The sequence below is a fragment of the Eulemur rufifrons genome, chromosome 19 (assembly GCF_041146395.1).
Source record: "Eulemur rufifrons isolate Redbay chromosome 19, OSU_ERuf_1, whole genome shotgun sequence".
Classification (NCBI taxonomy): Eukaryota; Metazoa; Chordata; class Mammalia; order Primates; family Lemuridae; genus Eulemur; species Eulemur rufifrons.
In genome coordinates this window covers 97,764,961-97,787,915 of record NC_091001.1, presented here as the reverse complement: position 1 = coordinate 97,787,915, position 22,955 = coordinate 97,764,961, and the positions used below count along the sequence as shown (strand labels likewise).

General features: G+C 39.7%; 1 protein-coding gene and 1 non-coding gene across 2 annotated transcripts; both read left to right on the top strand.

The window, feature by feature from the left end:
- Window positions 1-60: 60 nt before the first annotated feature.
- FAM228B (family with sequence similarity 228 member B) lies at window positions 61-22,254 on the top strand. Its single transcript, XM_069493887.1, has 12 exons — window positions 61-69; window positions 219-568; window positions 737-877; window positions 1,498-1,618; window positions 5,876-5,944; window positions 9,184-9,375; window positions 10,098-10,178; window positions 14,637-14,724; window positions 14,819-14,975; window positions 19,166-19,273; window positions 21,962-22,106; window positions 22,198-22,254. Exons 1-12 carry the CDS (start codon window positions 61-63, stop codon window positions 22,252-22,254), a joined length of 1,518 nt encoding a protein of 505 aa, XP_069349988.1.
- LOC138400359 (U6 spliceosomal RNA) lies at window positions 16,722-16,828 on the top strand. Its single transcript, XR_011236256.1, has one exon. It is a non-coding gene; the product is annotated as a U6 spliceosomal RNA (small nuclear RNA).
- Window positions 22,255-22,955: the final 701 nt, after the last annotated feature.

The window sequence follows — 22,955 nt, the reverse complement described above, 5'->3', positions numbered from 1 at the left end:
AAACAAAACAAAACCCAGCCAGGGTGGAAAACGCCTGGCTAAGTAAACAACACCAACGAGATGTGCTGGGTCATGAATCCTCACATTCCCTTCCTGCTGACCTGCTTCAGCGCCGACTGCGAACACTGATCATCACCCCAGTGGACTAAAAACACCTTTAAGGCACTTAAACCAACATTTTCTGCACAAATCCCCAAGTCTTGGACCGTCCTCACCAGGACAACAGCCACCAGAGCCCCTTTCCCGCCACTCCCTTCCCGGGGTGTGGCCCCAGCGAGGAAGGGTGTCCCCGGGGCAGGACTGAGAGCGGGGCCGGGGTGTGTGAGAGGTTCATTGCCAGGCCTGTCGGCCGGGGAGGCGTACACACGGCACCCTGGACTCCAGGGAGCGGACGCGGCCCCACTCTCGGTCCGGGAGCCCGGCCTCCGCGAGGGGATGGCGTGCCGGGGAGCCGCCTGTCAACGGACGCGGGGCAAGGCGGCGGGATTGGCCGTGACAGCTGCCGGTCACCCGCCTTAGCAACCACGACCCGCTGCCCAGAGCCGGCAGCCGTAGCGGCAGCGTCCAGGTTCCTCCCGGGCCCGAGGGGGCGATAGGGGGGCCGTGGCGCGTGGCTCAGGGCCCGGGCCGCCCCCGCGGAGCCGCCCACAGACTGGTCGTCGAACTCCAAGGGGGAGGGGCGGCGCGGAACTGCGTCCCGGAGACACTGGTCGCCAACGTTTCCCACATTCCGAAGTGACGGGCTCGAGCTGAGCGCGGGCCGGGCAGGACCCCCTTCCCGCCACAGCCGGACGACTCCGGAGCCTTGGGCCGTGGGGCCGGCGTGGATGTGGGGCAGGAGAGCCGAAGGCCCTGGCGGCCTCGCTAGGGGAAAGAGGTGTGTCGCGGCCTGCACGCTCCCAGCGGGGCCAGGGTGGTCCCTGCGCACGCCGCGGCCGCGCGAGGCCCCGGAGCAGGGTCGGGGGTGGAGGCCGCGCGCCTCCCGCCGACTCGGGGAGTGGGTGCTGCGGGACAGAACGGGCGCAACCTCTAACGACGGCTTCCCCCTCGGGGACAGGCCTTGCGGAGGGCCTTGCGTCCTTTTTTGACCGAAAGCCCCAACCTTCCTTCTCTAAGTTGCACGGCCTGGTTTCTGTGCCAGAGAGTTGCAACTTTCCCCATTCACGGCCACCAAAGTCAGACGATGGGACTCCTAGAGGCCCATCGCCACACTGGCTTCAATGGGATACCTCCTAGGAGGATGTGGGCAGCCACTCCAAGGGCCTGGGGGATTAGTTGAAAAAGAATCTCCCTCCTTAAAGGAGGCTGGCTTTGAAACCGTCATCGTAAGCCTACAGCAATGACCTCTTGTTAGGGAAAGCATGGACGGCTAATGTTCAAAACCCACTCAATGTCCGTTCAATGCCACAGCTAGAGATTATTAAACAGAAGAGAAAATTAGATGATTGTGAATTTTGATTACCAAATAAGTTAATTTTTAGTTTTTTTTTTTTTAAGGGCTCTGTTACTTGTGACCACAACGAAAAATGCAGACGGTGATGATCTGGTAAATGGCACACTGCCCATGCTCAAGAGCTCGAAAGAATGGTTGGAACCACAGCGGCTTTCTTTTATGGAGGTATAATAATATGGCATTTTGAGGTTTTTCCTTGGGTAGTTGCAGTGAGAAGTGGCTTGTATTAAATATATTTTTTTCTGTTGCTTGTTTGCTATTTCATTCTCTTTATTATCCTCTTTGCTCTACTAACTTTGTATTTACTTTGCTGTTCATTTCTCTAGCTTCTTAAAGTGGAATCATAAATCTTGTACTATATACTTTTTCTAATATAACACAGCTATAAGTTTCTCTTGGAACACTTCTTAGCTGCATCACTCAAAATTTGATATGTGGTATTGGTTTTAGATTGTAATTTCTTTTTTCTAAGTCTTAGTAATGTATAACTGATGTACAATAAACTGCATATATTAAAGTGTACAAACTTGATAAGTTTTTACATATGTATACATAACCATCACCATGATCAAGATAATGAACATACTCAACACTCCCTTTCCTAATCCTCCTGTTGCTTTGTAATCCCTCCCTTCTTGTCCTCCCCATCCTCTGCCACCACTGCTTTGCTTTGCCATTTAAAAAATTTTATAGAAATGGAATCTAACAGCATGTATTCTTTTCTTTTTGTCTGGCATCTTTCACTCAGAATAGTATTTTGCAATTCATCCACATTGTTGTCTGTATCAATACTTCATTCCATTATATAGCTATATCCCAGTTTGTTTGTCCTGTTGATGGGCATTTGGGTTGTTTCCAGTTTTTGGCTATTACAAAAAAGCTGTTCTGAATGTTCATGTACCTGTCTTTGTATGGACATATGCTTTCATTTCTCTTGGGTAGATATCTAGTTGTAGAATGGCTGGGTCATATGGTAAATGAATTTAACTTTTTATGAAGTTGCAAAACTATGTTCCAAAGTCATTGAATCATTTTTCATTCCCACTAGCAGTGTAAGAGATTTCCAGTTGTTTCATATTCTAGCCAACATTTGCTATATAGTCTTTTTAAATTTGAGACATTGTAAAAGATACACAGATATATATCTCATTGTATTTTTGTTGTTGTTGTTGTTGTTTGTATGTTTTGTTTTGAGACAAAGTCTTGCTCTGTCTCCCTGAGTAGAGTGCAGTGGGGTCATCATAGCTTACTACAACCTGAAACTCCTGGGCTCAAGCGATCCTTTTGCCTTAGCCTCCTGAGTAGCTGGGACTATAGTTGCACCATGGCACCCCGCTAATTTTTCTGTTTTTAGTAGAGACGAGGTCTTGCTCTTGATTAGGCTGGTCTTGAACTGCTGACCTCAAGCGATCCTCCTGCCTCAGCCTCCCACAGTGCTAGGATTACAGGCATGGCCTGGCCTCATTGTGGTTTTAATTTGTATTTCCCTAATGACTGATGATGTTGACCATTTTTTCAAGTCTTACTTGCCATTTATATATCTTCTTTGGTGAAGTGTTTGTTCAAGTCTCTTGCTCATTTTTAAATTGGCAATTTTAAACTTTTTTTCCCCTTATTGTTGGGCTTTTATTATTGAGATAATTTACATACCATGAAATTCACTATTCTAACGTGTACAATTCACTGTTAGTAAGTTCACAAAGTTGTGCAACTGTCACCACTATCTAATTCCAGAACATTTTCATCACCCCAGAAAGAAACCTCATAACCCTTTAACAGTCATTCCCCATTCCCCTCTCCCCCTGGCAACTGGGAATACTAATCTACTTTCTATCTCTACAGATTTGCCTGTTCTGGACATTTCATGAAAATGAAATCATGCAATATGCAGTCCTTTGTGACTGCTTTCAGTTAGTATAATGTTTTCAAGGTTCATCCATGCTGTAGCATGTATCAATACTTCATTCCTTTTTATGGTCAAATAATATTCCATTGTATGAATACTACATTTTGTTTATCCATTCATCAGTGGATGGACACTTAGGTTGCTTCTAGTTTTTTTGCTAATATAAATAATGCTGCTCTGAACATTTGTGTACAACTTTTTATGTGAGCATATGTTTTCAATTCTCTTGGGTATAAAACCTAGGAATGAAATTGCAGGTCACAGGGGCAACTCTAGGTTTAACTTTTTGAGGAACTGACAAACTTTCTTACAGCAGCTGTACCATTTTAAATTCTCATTGGCTATGTATGAGGGTTCCAATTTCTCCACTGCTTGGAGTTCTTTGAACTTCTTTTATCTGTGGGCTTATAGTTTCTAACAAATTTGGAAAAATTTCAGCCATATCTCTTAAAATATTTTTTTCTATCCCACCCTTCCTTTGGGAAAGTATAATTACATGTATAATAGCCTGCTTGACGTTGCCCCACAGCTCACTGATACTCTTAATTTTTTTCAGTTTTTTTCCCCCCCTGCATTTTAGTTTGGAAAGCGTCTATTGCTGTGCTTTTTTTTTTTTTTTTTTTTTTTTTTTTGAGACAGAGTCTCACTCTGTTGCCCGGGCTAGAGTGAGTGCCGTGGCGTCGGCCTAGCTCACAGCAACCTCAAACTCCTGGGCTCAAGCGATCCTCCTGTCTCAGCCTCCCGAGTAGCTGGGACTACAGGCATGCACCACCATGCCCGGCTAATTTTTTCTATATATATTTTTAGCTGTCCATATAATTTCTTTCTATTTTTAGTAGAGATGGGGTCTCGCTCTTGCTCAGGCTGGTCTCGAACTCCTGAGCTCAAACAATCCGCCCACCTCGGCCTCCCAGAGTGCTAGGATTACAGGCGTGAGCCACCGCGCCCGGCCATTTGCTGTGCTTTTAAGTTCATTAACCTTTTCTTCTGTAATGTCTAATCTGCTGATAGCCTATCTTATCGGGTGTATCTTTCATCTCAGGTATTGTAATTTTCTGGTGAAAAGATATCTGGTATATCTTTCATCTCAGGCATTGTAATTTTCATGCCTAAAAGTTTTATTTGGGTCCGTTTTTTATCTTCCTCTGTCCCAACAGGTTCACTTTTTCCTCTAACTTCCTGAACTTATGAACTAAAGGCATAATAACTATTGTAATGTCCTGGTTTAATAATTGTATCATCTGTGTCATTTCTGGTACAGTTTTGATTGATTTTCCTTCTCATTATTAAATTTTCCTGATTCTTTGCATGCCTGGTGATTTTTTGATTGGATGCAAGACATTGTGAATTTTAACCTTGTCGAGTGCTAGATATTTTTTATTTCCCGCAAATATTCTCAGTTTTTGTTCTGGAATGCAGTTAAGTTACTTGGACACAGCTGGATCCTTTCAGGTCTTGACACTGAATTTTGTTAGGCAGGACCGCAGCGGCATCTACTGTGGGGTCAGTTTTGTTCTAGTTATGATACAAAACCCCTCCAAGTACTCAACTCTATGCTCTGTGAACTATGGGATGTTTTACTTTGGCTCATGTTAGAGGGAACACTCCAGGGGCTGTGTGACATCTAGGGATTGATTCCCTAATTCTTTTATGTATTTCCTTGCTCATTGTTTCTCTGGGTAGTTTTCCCATAGGTATATAGTGTTTAGCATTCAGCTAATGAGAAAAGTTATTTCAGTCGATCAGGTAATTTGTCAGTTGTCATGGAAAAATTAATTAAATGAGTGTAAGAAGACTTTAAGACCAAGTTTCTTTTTATTTCAATAAGAGCTTTCATTTTGAGAATATCCAATCACCTGTTTGATTATAAAGTTTATGGATAAAAATATAACTAATTTCCTTGATTTTTATGTCCATAGTCTTTATATTTTAGCTTATGTTTTAAGTAATTTTCAAAAACAAAATTGGTAGGTGAATTCATTATGGAAGAACAGGAATTGAATAGAAACTTTCTAAAACTCTGTAATGTTTTACACCAGTGACATTTCTTTTAGGTACACAGTTTGCCTTAGGTGGCACTAAGCTTTTAGTGAGACCCTTGACATTGTCTTAGCTAGTTCTGTGAGAATAAAGGCTGGGAAGATCAGTCTTTCTTATGTAGTCAAAAAGCCTCAAATAGAGGCCTAATTGTATGTATTTTAACCCATAAAGGTAAAAACATTTTATAAGATTTGACAAAAGGTGGGTTCTAACTACCATGTGATTCTGGGCAAGTCATTTGACCATTCTAAGACTCAAAATATCTGTGAGCTGAGTTATGTTTTGCTGTAGCCCAGAGCAGAGAGTCAAATACTCTTTAAAAAGCACTTGATGATGTGATTTGAAGTAGAAAAATTGGATTTACAGAGAGTTTTTCAGGGATACGTTTTTCACACAAAATATAATGAGTCCAGATAGTACTAATTATTTAATTTTTTTCAAGATTTGATTTTCAAAGTTTAATTCTGTTCTTTTAGAACTTCGCTAAAGAAGATACCGATGCAGCTATTCAATCAATATTATACAGAGAACATTATATAATCAAGGTAAGAACTGGCTATAGAATGCATCTCAATTAAAAATTAAATTTTGTGAGCCAGGTACGGTGGTGTGCACCTGTCATGTCAGCTACAGGGGAGGCTGGGGTGGGAAGATTGCCGGAGACCACTGAGGCTGTAGTGAGCTGTGATTGCACCTGTGAATAGCCACTGCACTCCAAGCCTGGGCAATAGAGACCCCATCTCAAAAAAAAAAAAAAAAAAAAAAACCACTAAATTTTGTTTTTCCTTTTTAGATGAAGTGCATTCTGTAAACAAATGTAGAAAATAGAAAGAATTAAAAACAGTCATTTGCACCTGGGATTAATCTTAAGGGATCTCTGAGATTGCTTTAATGGACTTCCTCTTTTCTTATACTTTGTGGGAATTCCTTCACAGACAGGCATAAGAATTTCCCTCAACTCACTTGTTTCTTTGACTTAGCTGGTTTCCACAGAGTCACTACCAATGAGCTAATCCTGAAGAGCTGTTTTCGGAACACACTGACTAGCTATTACTCAGGTATACATAGGTAAGAACAAAGGTTTAAGCAGGATGGGCTTAATTAGACAAGAACAGCCATGTGAAGTATACTAAACACCGGAGTGAGTGATCTGGTTTTTCTTTTAAGAATTTTCTGCCAGGCACAGTGGCTCACGCCTATAATCGTAGCACTCTGGGAGGCCGAGGTGGGCGGATGGTTTGAGCTCGGGAGTTCAAGACCAGCCTGAGCAAGAGCAAGACCCTGTCTCTACTAAAAAATAGAAAGAAATTAGCTGGACAACTAAAAATATATAGGAAAAATTAGCAGGGCATGGTGGCACATGCCTGTAGTCCCAGCTACTTGGGAGGCTGAGGCAGAAGGATGGCTTGAGCCCAGGAGTTTGAGGTTGCTGTGAGCTAGGCTGATGCCACGGCACTCTAGCCAAGGTGACAGAGCAGGAACCTGTCTCAAAAAAAAAAAAAAATTTCATTAGAGTTCTTTAAAAAGGAAAGGAATTATTATTGGGAATGGTTGAATGGCTGAAGTTGATATAACCTGAAGTTAGGTAGGGGTGTGGCCGAGAGAACCCCTTAGGGTTTGTAACATTTTATTTTTTTCATTTTGAATTTCATGTAGATCCTAGTAATCACATGATTTCATTTGTTGTATGAAAGGCGGAGGAGCAGTTTGGGTGAGAATGAACTTGCTCATAGCCTAATCAGGCTTCTTTGCAGGCTGCTTGCCTTTTGGACCACATTGTGTTACTCTTCTGCCTGTCTACTCTTGTCTTTTTTTCCCCCCATAGAAAGTTTTTCTTCCTCATTCTCAGCTATCCCTTCTCTTCCAGGATAACTCCTCATTCTTTAAGGCCCAGCCCAAATGTTGCCCATTTTGGGAACCTTTTTTTGTTTTAATTTAATCATTTAAAAATTATGGTAAAATATATACAATACAAAATTTGCCATTTTAACCATTTTAAGTGGTTAAATGTCACCATTCAGTGACATTAATTACATTCACAGTGTTGTACAACTATCACCATTATCTCTAAAACATATTCATCACCCCAAACTGATACTTTGTATTCAGTAAGCAATGACTCCTCATTTCCTCATCCCCCAAGTACCTGGTAACTTCTAATCTAGTTTCTGTCTCTATGAATTTTGCCTATTCTGATGTTTCATATATGTGGAATCCTACATTTGTCTATTTGTGTCTAGCTTATTTGTTTCCAAAGTTCGTCCACATTGCAGCATATATCAGAACTTCATTTCTTTTTTAGACCAAATAATATTCCATTGTATGTATATACCACATTTTGTTCATCCATCTGTTGATGGACGCTTGGGTTGTTCCCACCTTTTGGCTGTTGTGAATTATGCTGAAATGAACATTTGTGTATAAATATCTGAGTCCCCATTTTTTATTGTTGTTTTTTTTTTTTTTTTTGAGACAGAGTCTCACTCTGTTGCCCAGCCTAGAGTGAGTGCCGTGGCGTCAGCCTAGCTCACAGCAACCTCAAACTCCTGGGCTCAAGGGATCCTCCTGTCTCAGCCTCCCGAGTAGCTGGGACTACAGGCATGCACCACCATGCCCGGCTAATTTTTTCTATATATATATTTTAGCTGTCCATATAGTTTCTTTTATATTTTTAGTAGAAATGGGGTCTCGCTCTTGCTTAGGCTGGTCTCGAACTCCTGAGCTCAAACGATCCGCCCACCTCGGCCTCCCAGAGTGCTAGGATTACAGGCGTGAGCCACCGCGCCTGGCCATTATTGTTGTTTTGTTTTGTTTATTTGTTTGTTTGTTTTTGTGACAGGGTCTTGTCTGTTGCCCAGGCTAGAGTGTAGTAGTGTCATCATAGCTCTCTGCAGCCTCCAACACCTGGGCTCAAGCCATCCTCCTGCCTCAGCCTTCTGAGTAGCTGGGACTACAGACATGTGCCACCACGCCTTGCTAATTTTTAAAAAATTTTTTGTAGTGACAGGGGTCTCACTTTTTTGCCCAGACTGGTCTTGAACTCCTGGCCTCAAGTAATCCTCCTACCTCAGCCTCCCAAAGTGCTGGAATTACAGGAATGAGCCAATGCACCTCTGTTTTTTTTTTTTTTTTCTTCTGAGAAGCTGTCGGTCTCACCGGAAAGTCCCTGTTTTTAATTCTTTTGAGCATATACCTAAGAGTGGAATTCCTGAGTCATATGGTAATTATGTTTAACTTTTTGAGGAAACAACAAATGGGGAATCTTTTAAGATGCTAGAAAATGGTTTTTCTCCACTCTATGTCTTCAGTTACTTTATATATAGTATGTCTCATATATATGCATCTTGCTATATTGTCCCTCCTCCCACTGTGTTGTAGATTTGTTTTTGTTTTTTGTTTTTAGAGTTGGGGGTCTCATTATGTTACCCAGATAGATACAATGTTGTACACTACAGCCTTAAACTCCTGGGCCCAAGCAATCCTCCTGCCTTAGCCTCCCGAATAGCTGGGACTATAGGTGTGTGCCAGGGCTCCAGGCTTTTGATTTGTTTTTTAGTCTGGTTCCCCAGGGACAGCAGGCATGTTGTCTCAATTATTTGTGTATTCCTTGTTTCCAGCATAGGATATGTCACATAGTAGAAGACAAATAAATTATTAAATTAATAAATGCCTTTGTGGATTCTTCTTAGGAATAATTTAAACTTACGCAGTTTAAGTTTTAGAAAATTTTAGAACAAGAATGCTTTAAGATAATGTATTTGTCTTTTCTATCACTGTTTACTAGGAACTAGATAAGTATTTACAACATCATGACTTCTTAAATGCAAGAAGAAAAGAGATATTACATAAAAGATGGGTTGACCATGTGGCAGATCCTCTCCAGAAGAAAATTATAGAAAAAGTTTGTTCACATAAGAAGATTAAAAAAAGGAGACAAGAGGAATTAGCAGATTTTTTAAAACATGTAAATAAAAAGGTATTAAGAGATCATTTGATACTTTTTTCTTTTTCTTTTTTTTTTTATTTCAGCATATTATGGGGGTACAAAAGTTTAGGTTATATATATTGCCCTTGCCCCCTATACTTTTTTCAGTTGGTTTAAAACCTATGGTTATCTTTGTTTATTTATAATTATCCAAATAGCCTGCCCCTCCCTCCATATTATACACACAATCTACACCCTATTATAAAGTATTCTTAAATCTAGGGCATGTGGAAAGGATAGAGAGGAGGGGTAGGTCTGGATTTAACTGTGTACATTAGAACCATTTTTTCTTTGTTTTCCTATGTAATTATTTTATTTACCATTTTAAAAAATTTGGACTCTAGTTTCAGGACATATTTTTCTTTTGTTATGGAACTCTATTGTTTGCAAAACTATAAAGTACTTCTGTTCTTCTGGCATTATAAAAGACCTGAGATACGTGACTAGTAAATATTTAAAAACAAATTCCTAAATCTTTTAGTGTTCCAACATTTTTTATTAAAATCTTACAAATTTTAAGTAGATTCCTTCCATCTCTATAATATTTATTACTTGAATAATTTCAAATTTGGTCTTTTCTTTCCTTTTGCATTTGTCATTGATGCCACTTTGAAGCATAAGAAAGGAACTGTGTTTGACTCTCAAGTCTTGATATACTCAAAATTAATTGTGCTCCTCTTGTTCTTATGTGTGGTTTTATTTCCTTCTTATAGGGAAATGCATTTATAGAACATTATGATCCAAAAGAGTATGATCCTTTTTATATGAGCAAAAAGGATCCTAATTTTCTGAAGGTAGGGTAGATTTCTTATTTTAACTTTGGTATTATGTGTTGGGTTGTTTTGAGAGGCCTAATATATGAGTAGTCCTTTAGTGATTCCCAAACATGCAAAAACAGTTTAAGAATAGTTTCCCATTTCCATGGGCCAGGCATGGTGGCTCACGCCTGTAATCCTAGCACTCTGGGAGGCTGAGGCAGGAGGATTGCTTGAGCTTAGGAGTTTAAGACCACTCTGAGGAAGAGTGAGACCCCATCTCTACTAAAAATAGAAAAAGTTAGCTGGGTGTGGTGGCACATGCCTGTAGTCCCAGTTCTCAGGAGGCTGAGGCAGGAAGATTGCTTGAGCCTGGGAGTTTGAGGTTGCTGTGAGCTAGGCCGACGCCAGGGCACTCTAGCCAGGGCAGCAGAGTCAAACTGTGTCTCAAAAAAAAAAAAAAAAGAATAGTTTCCCATTTCCACATCTTAGGAACAAAAAGCCAAAGGCTAAAGTAAATTAAATCTCTGTAAAATTAGAAAATATTGTATAATAGTTAGGTAATAGGTAATATTTAAAAATTTCATAGACTTTTAAATTTGTTACAAAAGTAATACATTTTCATGATCGAGATGTGAGAAAATTGATTTTCAAATAAAATAAAAACCAGTCATAATTCCATTGCCCAGAATTAACTCATTGTAATGTTAACTCCTTAACATGTTTTATATATCCTTCTAGACTTCTTTCTCTATATATGTATATGCACACATTTTTATTTTACAGGACTAGGATTATATTTGGTTTTATAATGTGCTTCCCTCTCCTTTAACAGTTTGTGGTTTGCTGCTTTGTAAAAAAAATATAAATATATCATTTTAATCATTGCATGGTCTTCTATTATTAATAGCAGCTACCTTGCACTGAAGGCTTAACCAAGTGTTGGGACTTTTTTCCATTATTTCATCTTCACTGCTACTCTGTGAGGTAATTCACAATGAGGCAAGTGAGGCACAGATAGGTTGTCAAAGCGACCCAGCTGTAAACAGCAGAGCAGAGATGTATTTCTAACCATAGACTGTTTTGCCATACCATAATTTTTTTTGACAAATACCGTATTTTGAACATCTAGATTGTTTTTGCCCATTGCTGTTATAAATGACCTTATGATGAACATCTCTCTATATAGCTAAATATTTCTTAATATTTTCCTTAGGGTAAGTTGCTAGAAGTAGAATTGCTGATTGAAGGGTATGAATGATTTTGATTCATGTTGCCAAATTATCCTCCAGATAGGTTTATAAACTTAAACTTTCACCATAGAGTCCATTTTTCCATACTTTTGTTAATAGTGGATATTATTAAACAAAATAAAACCCTTGAAAAAACTGCCCTGGGTCACAGACATTTTTAAACTGTTGGCATTTGCACAGGAATTCTAGGTCCTTTTTTAAAAAAATTGGTGTGTGTGTACTATTGTCCTTATTTTTATAGGTGAGAGTTAAACTGAGAGTTTAGAGTCTTAAACATACCAACCAGTAACACAGATAGTAAGGGACAAAATTGAGAATTGAAATCAGATCTTTTTGATACTGTCTTAGTCCATTCTTGCTGCGATAACAAAAAAGCTGAGATTGCATAATTTATAAACAACAAAAATCTGTTTCTCATAGTTCTGGAGACTGGGAAGTGCAAGTTCAAGGCCCTAGTGGATTTGATGTCTGGTAATGGCCCATTTCTCACAGGTGGTGCCTTCTAGCTGTGTCCTCACATGGTAGAATGGGCAAACAAGCTCCCCTGAGCCTCTTTTATAAAAGCACCATTCATGAGGGCTCCACCCTCATGACCTAATCACTTCCTAAAGGTCCCTCCTGTTAATCCTATTGCATTGGTGATTAGGTTTCAACATACGAATTTGGGGAGGACACAAGCATTCAAATTACAGCAGTTATCAAAATTCCATTTTTCTGTTCTTATACCATACTGCCTAAATGATGTCTATAGGTGACCTCTTAACGTAATCTGAGCACCTTGTGCCTATAGCAGCAGTTCTCAAAGTGAGGTACATGGACATTTGAGAACCCGAGGCCCTTTTGGGGGTCCATTAGGCTGAAACTATTTTCATAATAGTTGCTAAATATTATTTGCCTTTTCATTGTGTTGACATTTGTACTGATGGTACAAAAGCAATGGTGGGTAAAATTGCTGGCACCTTAGAACCATTTGTCATGTCACCAAACTGTGCCATTATGTTTTTCATTGCCATGCACTCACAAGTAATAATAAATGCAATTTCACTTAATAACGTCTTTGAACAAGCAGTAAAAAAAATTTTGACACGTGAGTACTGCTTTTTTCCCCCATTCTTGAAAAAATTTAATATATTGTTAGCCGAACTGTTTTTCTTTTTCTTTTCTCCTTAAATTTAAAGAGGAAAACTGTATATATTTATCTTGCACAACATGTTGTTTTGAAATATGTATACACTGTGGAATAGCTAAATTTTTTTCTTTTTTGAAACAGAGTCTCGCTCTGTTGTCTGGGCTAGTGTGCCTAACTCACAGCAACCTCAAACTCCTGGGCTCAAGCAATCCTCCTGCCTCAGCCTCCCGAATAGCCATGCCACCACACCCGGCTAATTTTTTCTGTATTTAGTACAGACGGGGTCTCACTCTTGCTCAGGCTGGTCTCCTGACCTCAAGTGATCCACCTGCCCCAGCCTCCCAGAGTGCTAGGATTATGAGCATGAGCCAGTGTGACTGGCCTGGAATGGCTAAATTTAGCTAATTAACATATACATTACCTCACATGCTACTTCTTTTTTGTAAATGAGAACACATAAAATCTCTCTTAGCAATTTTGAAGAATATAATACAGTGTTATTAAATAACAAAATGAATGAAGTTAGCCTGTCACTTTAAGGAAAACTACTGACAATATTTGTTGCCAATGAAAAAAATGTGAGCTTTCAAGCAAAACGTGAATTTTGGAAAACTCATATTTACCATCATGAGTGTGACAGTGTTCCAATACTCAAAGACTTTACCGATGGGATTGGTAATGATATTAATGAATGTGATTATTTGATATTGTATAATGAAATGTATAAACATTTGGAAGATCTTGCATACATAACTCAGTAATCCAAATTTTTTCCCAGATGATCAATTCATGATGTTACAAAATCATGCATGGGCAAAAGATTCATGCAAAATGCAAGACAGATCATGGATTTTAATGTAGAAGGTATAAAAATTCATTGATGTGGTTTCAGATTCCACATCATAACTAACCTTTAAGAAACTACCACCTGTTGAGTTTGAGTATAGTATCAAAGAAGAATATCCACAGTGATCTGAAAAGGTTGTTAAAATACTCCTTCCTTTTTCAACTACATATTTCTGTGTGGATTTTCTTCATTTACTTCAACTAAAACAATGTGTCTCAACAGAGTGCATACAGAAGCAGATGTGAGAATCCAGCTGTCTTCTGTTAAGCAAAACATAAAAGAAATTTACAAAAATGTAAAACAGTGTTACTCTTCTATTTTTTTGCTTTGGAAAATATAGTATTTTTTCATAAAAATATATGTTAAATATAGTAGGCTTATTATTATTTTAAAATTAATAATTTAAAATTTTCTCAGTTTTAATTTCCAATATAGTAAATATGAATAGATAACTCATATATCCAAGAGTTCTTTGGACATAACAACAACATCTTGAAATCAAACAGTTTGAGAACCACTGGGTTATAATATCTCCATTTAGGTTCTTATGGTCTACAAGTGCTTATCAGTAGAGATAGTAGAGTCTTAGGACTTATAATTGCTGATAAAACTAGAATTTTCTCTATTTGTCTCTTCAATTTAAAATTTAAAATTTGATTTGTTATTCATATGTCAATAAGTCACGTACAAAAACCTGAAAATGATAGTACTGTTTTTGTCTCTTTTTATAATGAATTAATGTTTTCTTAATATTTTATAAGTAACACTCTTCATAACTTCTGTAAAAGCAAAATTCTAGGGGGCAGACTGATCACTGTTTATTTTGCCTCTAATAGCCATGATTTATATTATAATTATCTCAGAAAAACAAGCCTGATTATCATTAGAAAGATACATGGGTGGCCTTTGTAGGTTGTGGTAGAATTTCACTGACTGGGCCTAGATCATGAATGTTACTGTTGCTGAATGCCGTTTTCTTTTGTAGAACTGTCATTTTGATATTGATAACATTGGTCATTACAATAGATTTGGTCCTTTAATACCTTGGCTCATAAATGATCTACAGAGGACTCTAAGATAGAAAGAAAAAGCAAACCTATAGACATCATAGTGTAGCCTGCTATTAGTTTGTAAATATTGTATTCTTTACTCTTCTGGCATAAGAGCCATATGTGGATAGGCTGTCTTATCCATATGGATAGGATAGACTGAAAATGTTTAATATTCAGAACTGCATCCCAGTCCTCAAAGAAGTTCCTCTCTTGTAGGTTATCATCCCACCATTTCGTGACCCTTTGAAAAAAGCACAGTATGACAAGGATGATGAAAAAAGAACTCTTCTTCAGTGTGAGACTGGTACTTAGTTCCTAATTACTATGTGATTTCATGGCCCAAGACCAGTGACAATTGCATTTAAGGGTGCTAATTTAGTTTACTAATCTTTCTGCAGGCAAAATTTATACAATGAAAGAATTTAAAGAGGTTGAGAAGGCCCAACTGCATTCAAGATTCCCAAGAATTTCTAATTCCAGGCACTTTATTACTCCAAATGAGTGGCTTAAACTCCCTACAACATACATAGAAAGTGAATTTTGTAAAAGGAGCAGGTAATGGTTAATATACTAGGAATTATAGAACCTCTTAGACTTTGAAAAAATTCTGTCTGGAGACAATGATATAAATTTTTCCATACTCATAATTTTTTTTAAATTTTCATTTTTCAATGAGAAATCTGTAATTCTTATCTTTGTTCCTCTGTGTGTGATGCATCTTTTTTCTTGGGTACTTTCAAGATTTTTCTCTTTATCTTTGGTTTTCATTAGCTACACTATGATGTCTATAGGTTTGCTTTTTCTTTCTATCTTAGAGTCCTCTGAGATTCTTATATCTATGGTTTTATGTATTTCATTATTTTGGGGAAATTCTAGACCATATCACTTCAAATATCTTTTATGCCCCATTCCCTTTTTTTTCCCTCTTAAGTCTCCAATTATATATATGTTAGACTATTTGATGATGTCTCACAGTACCATAGAGTTTTGATACTTTTGTGGGGTTTTTTTGTTTGTTTTTTCTTGAGACAGAGTCTCACTCTGTTGCCTGGGCTAGAGTGCTGTGGCATCAACCTAGCTCACAGCAACCTCAAACTCCTGGGCTCAAGCCATCCTCCTGCCTCAGCCTCTTGAGTAGCAGCTGGGACTACAAGCATGCACCACCATGCCCGGCTAATTTTTTCTATATATTTTTAGTTTTCCAGCTAATTTCCTTCTATTTTTAGTAGAGACAGGGTCTCGCTCTTGTTCAGGCTGGTCTCGAACTCCTGAGCTCAAACAATACACCCGCCTCAGCCTCCCAGAGTGCTAGGATTACAGGCATGAGCCACCACGCCTGGCCTCTGTTGTGTTTTTTCATTCATTTTTTTCCTATTTGTATTTCAGTTGGATCTACTGACCTGTCTTCAAATTCACTGAGTCTTTCCTTAGCTGTGTCTCATCTACTAAATAGCCCATCAAAGGAATTCTTTATCACTGTTATGATTTTTTTATTTCTAGCATTCCTATTTGATTTTTTAAATATAGTTTTCATTTTTCCTGAAATTCTCCCTCTGTTCATGCATATTGTCCACCTTTTGCACTAGATTCTTTACCATATTAATGAGTTACTTTAAATTCCCTGATAGTTCCAACATTTCTGAATCTGATTCTTTTGATTGCTTTATCTCTTGATAATGGGTGATTTTGTCTTGCTTTTTTTTGTATGTCTTGTAATGTTTGATTGAATGCCAGATATTTGGGGTAAAAGAACAGCATAAGACTGAATATTTATGTCTAGAAATGGACTTGCCTCTTTTGTCAATCATTAGTGTGGAGAATTGGGCTTATCTAGTCAGATGTTGAGCTGAGTTTGAGTGTTTTTATTGCTATTGTTACCTTTGGTGCACTACGGGCCTCAAATACCTCTAGTTGTTAGGCTGTTTTGCCTTGTGCTTGGGGTGGGGACTGGGTGCCAGGGAGGTTTTCTCAAGTGTTCCTGCTCCCCACTCAGTTTTCAGCTATCCCTGCAAGCTTGCATCATAGAGGTGGAGAGGCGTTCTTTCCATACTCTTGCCTCTCCCCGAGAAGTCTACTGCTGTTGCTTGTTGCAAGGCTCACAGTGGAGGCAGAGGAACATTCTATGTTTCTTTCATCTAGCTTCAGTTTTACGCAAGCCCTGTGTGCTTGGGCCTCAAGAATAGGGCTCCTTGGGGTCCCTTTCCCTTATCCCTGTGGCAGCCGAACTCCATCTTGTATCTGTGATTGTTCTTGGATGGTAGATTCCTGCCCCTCTTCCAATGGTAACAGATCTCGGCTTAGGTGCTCACTTCGGCAGCACATATACTAAAATTGGAACAATACAGAGAAGATTAGCATGGCCCCTGCGCAAGGATTACATGCAAATTTGTGAAGGGTTCCATATTTTTTTAAAAAATTATTTAAAAAAAAAGAAAAAAAATAGATCTCTGCTTAGTAATAGGAATAGCTCACTGCAACCTCACGTGATTCTCCTGCCTCAGCCTCCTGAGTAGTTGGGACTACAGGCATGCACCATGACGCCCAGCTAATTTTTCTATTTTTAGACAGGGTCTCTCTTTTGCTCAGGCTGGTTTCAAACTCCTGAGCTCATGAGATCCTCCTGTTTCGGCCTCCCAGAGTGCTAGGATTACAGGTGTGAGCGACAGTGCCTGGCCCTGCCCCTTCCTTAACATTCCCATAAACTAAATTTCCATTTTCATCTCTAATCTATGATAACAATTATAATTTATTGAGCTCCTATGTGCCAGGCACTGTTATAAGCATTTTAACATACGCTAATTTGGGCCGGGCGCGGTGGCTCACGCCTGTAATCCTAGCACTCTGGGAGGCCGAGGTGGGCGGATCGTTTGAGCTCAGGAGTTCGAGACCAGCCTGAGCAAGAGCGAGACCCCCACCTCTACTAAAAATAGAAAGAAATTATATGGACAGCTAAAAATATATATAGAAAAAAATTAGCCGGGCATGGTGGCACATGCCTGTAGTCCCCAGCTACTCGGGAGGCTGAGACAGGAGGATCGCTTGAGCTCAGGAGTTTGAGGTTGCTGTGAGCTAGGCTGATACCACGGCACTCACTCTAGCCTGGGCAACAGAGTGAGACTCTGTCTCAAAAAAAAAAAAACAAAAAAAAAACATACGCTAATTTGTTTCATCTTCATAAAAACTTTATTTGGTATAGTATTTAGTAGGTACTATTATACAGATAACTTAAGTACCTTGTCAATTTTATAGCAGTATTTTTCAACTTTGGCTTTATCTTAGAATATCCTGGGGAATTAAAAAAAAAAAATCCTGATACCCAGGGCCATACCCTAGACAAATGAAATCAGAATCTCTGGGTGTGGGACCTAGACATCAGTATTTTTTAAAAATCCTCAGATGAAATTAGCCAGATGTGGCTAGGCACCTCTCCCTTAGCTACTGGGGAGGCTGAGGTGGGAGGACAGCTTGAGCCTAGGAGTTCATGGCTGCAGTGAGCTATGGTTGCACCACTGCACTCCAGCCGCGATGACAGAGCGAGACTCTGTCTCAAAAAGAAAAAAAAAATCCTCAGATGATTCCAGTGCACAACAGGTTGAAAGCCACTTATTTATAGCCATAAAGTGGGAGAGTCAGAAATTGAACTCAGATCTCTGACTCCACAGCCCACATTCTAAAACACAGCACCATACTTTCTCTCATGTTGTATGGTGCTAGTGGGGTGAACCTATGTGGTGTGTCATGTTATTTTCCAACTTAATTCTCTTTAGTGGTTCCCATGTCCCTCAGTTAAAAACTATTCTCTTTGGTATGACCTACAAGATTGGGTTGATTTTTCCTTCCCTAATACTCTGTACTCCAACAATACTAGGTCTCGCACAATTACCTGAATAAATAGTATTCTTCATACCACATCTGTGCCTTTGCACATGCTGGGCTCTCTCTCTGGACTGTCCACTCCCTATCTTTTTATTGAGCAAAACTCTGTTTCCAAGACTCTACTAAATTCCACTTTAAGACTTCCTCTCTGAAGTCTTTCCAAACTATCTCCTTCTGCAAGGCAGTATGGATTAGTCCTTCTTCTGTCCCACTACTGAACATACATGTACTTCTTCACTTGTCACACAGTTTGCAACTATTTACTTGTCTGTATAATGAATGGATGGACGACCAGTCATTGATTCAGTCTGTGAATCTAGGTTGGAGCCATTTTGTGAAGAGCCTTCAATGCCTGATAAAGAACTGGGAGTTTGTCATGCAGGGAATGGGGAGTCAGGGAGTATAGTTGAGGAGGGAGTGAGATGCGGGAAATGGTGTTTTTAGAAACTTTAATCTGACAAGTGATGTGTAAGTCAGTTTGGATATAGGATAGGACAAAAGCTAAGTGAAAAGATAGACAAAAAATATTTTAGCCAGGTGTGGTGGCTCATGTCTGTAATCCCAGCACTTTGGGAGGCCAAGGCAAGAGGATTGCTTGAGCCCAGAAGTTGGAGGTTGCAGTGAGCTATGATCTGACAGGCCACTGCCACTGCACTCCAGTCTGGGCGACAGGGTGAGACCCTGTCTCAAAAACAAAACAAAACAAAACAGAACAAAAAACTAATCTCATCTAAGAATGTACACCAGTTTGAAGAAATGATGTTATTTTGGACCCCATATATATATAGCAGTCAGTGTGTAACAATTTCTGTATAAATGTAAGCTAGTATTGTTTTTAAAACATCCTCACACATGTTATCTTGTTGAAGGTTAAAAGTGAAAGTGAATTTTAACAATACTAGTTTTGATTTGAAATGCTTGGCAAGAGCTCCTCATCTTCTGGAATCCCAGGAAGAAGAAACAGCCGTTATTTACAAGTAAGCCTATTACTCCCCAGCTTTGCTCTTCTTTCATTCAAGGTGCTTGTCTGTGTTGCCATCCCCTGCCTTCCTTTCAGCCTGCTGGCGTCAGTGCTGGGCCTGCACCAGGCTCCACTGTGGCACGAGATCTGGCATCTCCCACCACTGGGTCTGGGTGAGGCAGCAACTCTCAGGCTTTTCTGGTTTTAAAGAACAAATAGCTAACACACTCAGAAACAACATGCACAGAAAGGGAAAATAAGTGTTAACTTGCACTAAAATTAAAGGTTAGGAGAGTTTTGATTGAATCGGAACAGTATAAATGGAGTTTGGAACTAGTTTTGGTGTGTAGTGCTGTTATGCTATTGTACCCAGATGTTATAAGCAGAGGAGTGGTACATGCTGCTATGCCTGTAACCTGGGGATCATCTCAATTAACTAGTTATGGAATTAAAAGTAAGAGATTTCTCTATATAACTACATAAACTATCTGATTAAAAGTAACGTGATCCCTCAGACATTGCTGGAGAGAACGTAAAATGGTGCAGCAACTTTGGAAAACAGTTTGGCAGTTTCTCAAACTGTTAAACATTAAGTTACCAAGTGACCCAGAAATTCAACTGCTAGGTTTCTACTCAGGAGTAATGAAAATACACATGCATACAAAGACTAGCACATGAACGTTCACAGCAGCAGCATTCACAGTAGCCAACAAGTAGAAACAACCCAAATGTTTATCAGCTGACTTAAGGATAAACAAAATGTGCTATATCCAAGAATATTACTTGGCAATTAAAAGGAAAGAAGTACTGATAGATGCTACAACATGGATGAACTTCAAAACTATTACCCAGTGAAGGAAGCCAGTCACAAAAGACTATATATATGATTCCTTTTATATGAAATGTCCAGAAAAGGCCAGGGTCTAAGAAAGAAGGTAGATACGGTTGCTAGGGCTGAGGATGGAAATGGGAAGTGACTGTTAATGAGCATGAAGTTTTGGGGTTGGTGGAAACGTTCTAAAATTAGATTATAGTGATGTAGAACTCTGTAAGTATATTAAAACCATTGACTTGTACACTTAAAATGGGTGATTTTTATGGCATGTAAATAATATCTCAGTAAAGCTATTGATAATAAAAAAAAGAACATAGCAAAGTAGAAGAAAAATGAGTTTATATGACATTTTATAGGAGGTTGACCTCCAATTTTCTGTTTTTAATAACTGCCAGGGTCAGACGTGGCTCATGCCTGTAATCTCAGCACTTTGGGAAGCCGAGGTAGAAGGATCGCTTGAGGCCAGGAGTTTGAGATCAGCCTGGCCAACATAGTGAGACCCCGTCTTTACAAAACAAAAAAAATGTGCCCCAAGTAAGCTGCAGTAGTTTCCCTTCCTTTTCCTGAATAGGGTTAGAATTTGATGAATAAATACAGTGTGGCAGAAGCTAGGGGGCTTTTAGAGGTGCTTGATGCTGGCATGTCCAGCATGAGAACGACTAATTGCCTCATGAGGATCTTGGTGATGTAAAGTAGAAACTGTAACTGTTAGAGATGGAGCTGGCCATCGTGGACGTCTCAGTGTCCTCAAGGTGAGGTGTGGTTTAACAGTTTGCTCCGGGCGCGGTGGCTCACGCCTGTAATCCTAGCACTCTGGGAGGCCGAGGTGGGCGGATCGTTTGAGCTCAGGAGTTCGAGACCAGCCTGAGCAAGAGCGAGACCCCATCTCTACTAAAAATAGAAAGAAATTATATGGACAGCTAAAAATATATATAGAAAAAATTAGCCGGGCATGGTGGTGCATGCCTGTAGTCCCAGCTACTTGGGAGGCTGAGACAGGAGGATCGCTTGAGCTCAGGAGTTTGAGGTTGCTGTGAGCTACGCTGACGCCACGGCACTCACTCTAGCCTGGGCAACAGAGTGAGACTCTGTCTCAAAAAAAAACAAAAAAAAAAAAACAAAAAAAAAACAGTTTGCTGCTTGTCTCTTGAATAGGAGCTGAAATTGAGGGAGAGAAAGAAGTATTGAAAGTAAGCCCTATTCACTTTGCAGCTGAAGGCCTCAAAGGATAGAATGATTCAGAATCACTCTTGTATGTTAGAATTCAAAGGAGTAAGCTCCGCTACAATTCCTAACTGCCACGGTCTCAAACAGACCTGCTTGGATAAGATTTTAGGATAAGCAACATCTTAATCCTATCTACTTTCTATAAATGCTATAAAAAAGGGATTTTGTTCTCAAATACCTCTACTAGCAGAGTGTGACCCAGATACAAAGGAGAGTATTGCATTGCTGGAGTAGCTAGGTGCTTATATTTTAGACTGGAGGCTTAAGTCTATAAGCTCCTTCTGGAAGAGGAAAGAGGAAGATTGGATTCTCATCCATGAATTAGGGAAGCATCCCATTATGGCAGCAAGGGTGGAGAAGGCATGTTTGTCTTTGGCAGAGTTAGACCTCCCCAAGGAAGACAAAATGGATAAATCTGGGTCATTCACTCCAAAGGACCCTCACTCAGCTGTTTGATTAAGCATCAAAGAAATTACAGATGAAACTATTACTAGAACAAGGTAATACTGTTTATTTGGGTTTCTTTTTCATAAAAATATGTAAATTCATATAGAACTTATTGACTTCAAACTTAAAAACATTAAATGTTATAATTGAGTTGAGAGTTAAGATAATTCCTTCCTTTCTGATTTCTTCCTACAGAAACAAAGGGTCATCCTTTCTGGAAAAAGAACCTCTACGTTATCAGAAGGGAAAGAATCCAAGTCTCAAAGAAGCCAACTGTGAAGGGCACTGTTCTTCCTTGAACCTCAGCCAGGAGGCAGAATGGGATGAAGATCGGGATGTGGTAAGAGCTGGGGCAGTCCCATTTCGTAACACACAAGGCAGCAATTGCTGATACCAACATCTGAGCAACAGGGAACTTCTCTGTAAGGCAGGCTTCCAAAAGGAGAGGAGGCAGTGGACCACCCCCACCCCCACCCTTCTACCAGTAAGAGGTGGAGGATAGCGTGGAAGAAACTGAGAGGTAGGTGTCCTTTATGCCGAGGGAATGGAGACTTTCTCCTGGCCACTTGGTGGAGGTGCTCTCTGTGGGGTGGACCATACTGTCCAGGACTTCCCTGGCTCCTGAGTTTTCACCCTTCTATCTTTCCGCTGTCTCTCCCATCTCTCTAACATTTACCACTTAGCATACCAAGGCCAGGCCCAAAGTTTTGTTCCTCTTAATGCAGTCAAGATAGGTAGAAAATTTTCAAAAGGACCAATACTTAATTAAAGTAGTAAAATTTAAGACATAAAAGTTCCAAAATTGTGAGACTGCAAGAAGCAGAGAGGGGCAAACACATTTCCACACTCAGCACCTTCTGACTCTCCCAGATCCCCTTAGGGCAGAGCAAGTGCCAGTTTTCTGCAACCCTGGATTAGGCCCTGCGGCTGAAGTGAAAAGAATCCTAGGAGAAAACTCAGGAATAAAAATGGAGAAAGTGAGACTTTAGACTGAAAGTACTAGAACCCCCAGGAAGTTAAGGAGGAAAATGAAACCAAGGAAACAGAAAAACCCTCAGACTAGTTAATTAAAACTTGGAGTAACCAGGAGATCCAGATTTTCCTAAAAGAATGTGAATTGCTTGAATTTGAAGAGTTGAAGAATAATCATGAACGGTTTAAAGCAACTGCCAAGCATCTCAAGCAGAGG

What these genes read in the sequence shown, in the direction of transcription:
- FAM228B (XM_069493887.1), top strand. An exon ending in GAATTTTGTAAAAGGAGCAG is followed by an intron (nt 14,976 to 19,165) that starts GTAATGGTTAAT and finishes ATCTTGTTGAAG; the next exon opens with GTTAAAAGTGAAAGTGAATT. An exon ending in GAAACAGCCGTTATTTACAA is followed by an intron (nt 19,274 to 21,961) that starts GTAAGCCTATTA and finishes TTCTTCCTACAG; the next exon opens with AAACAAAGGGTCATCCTTTC.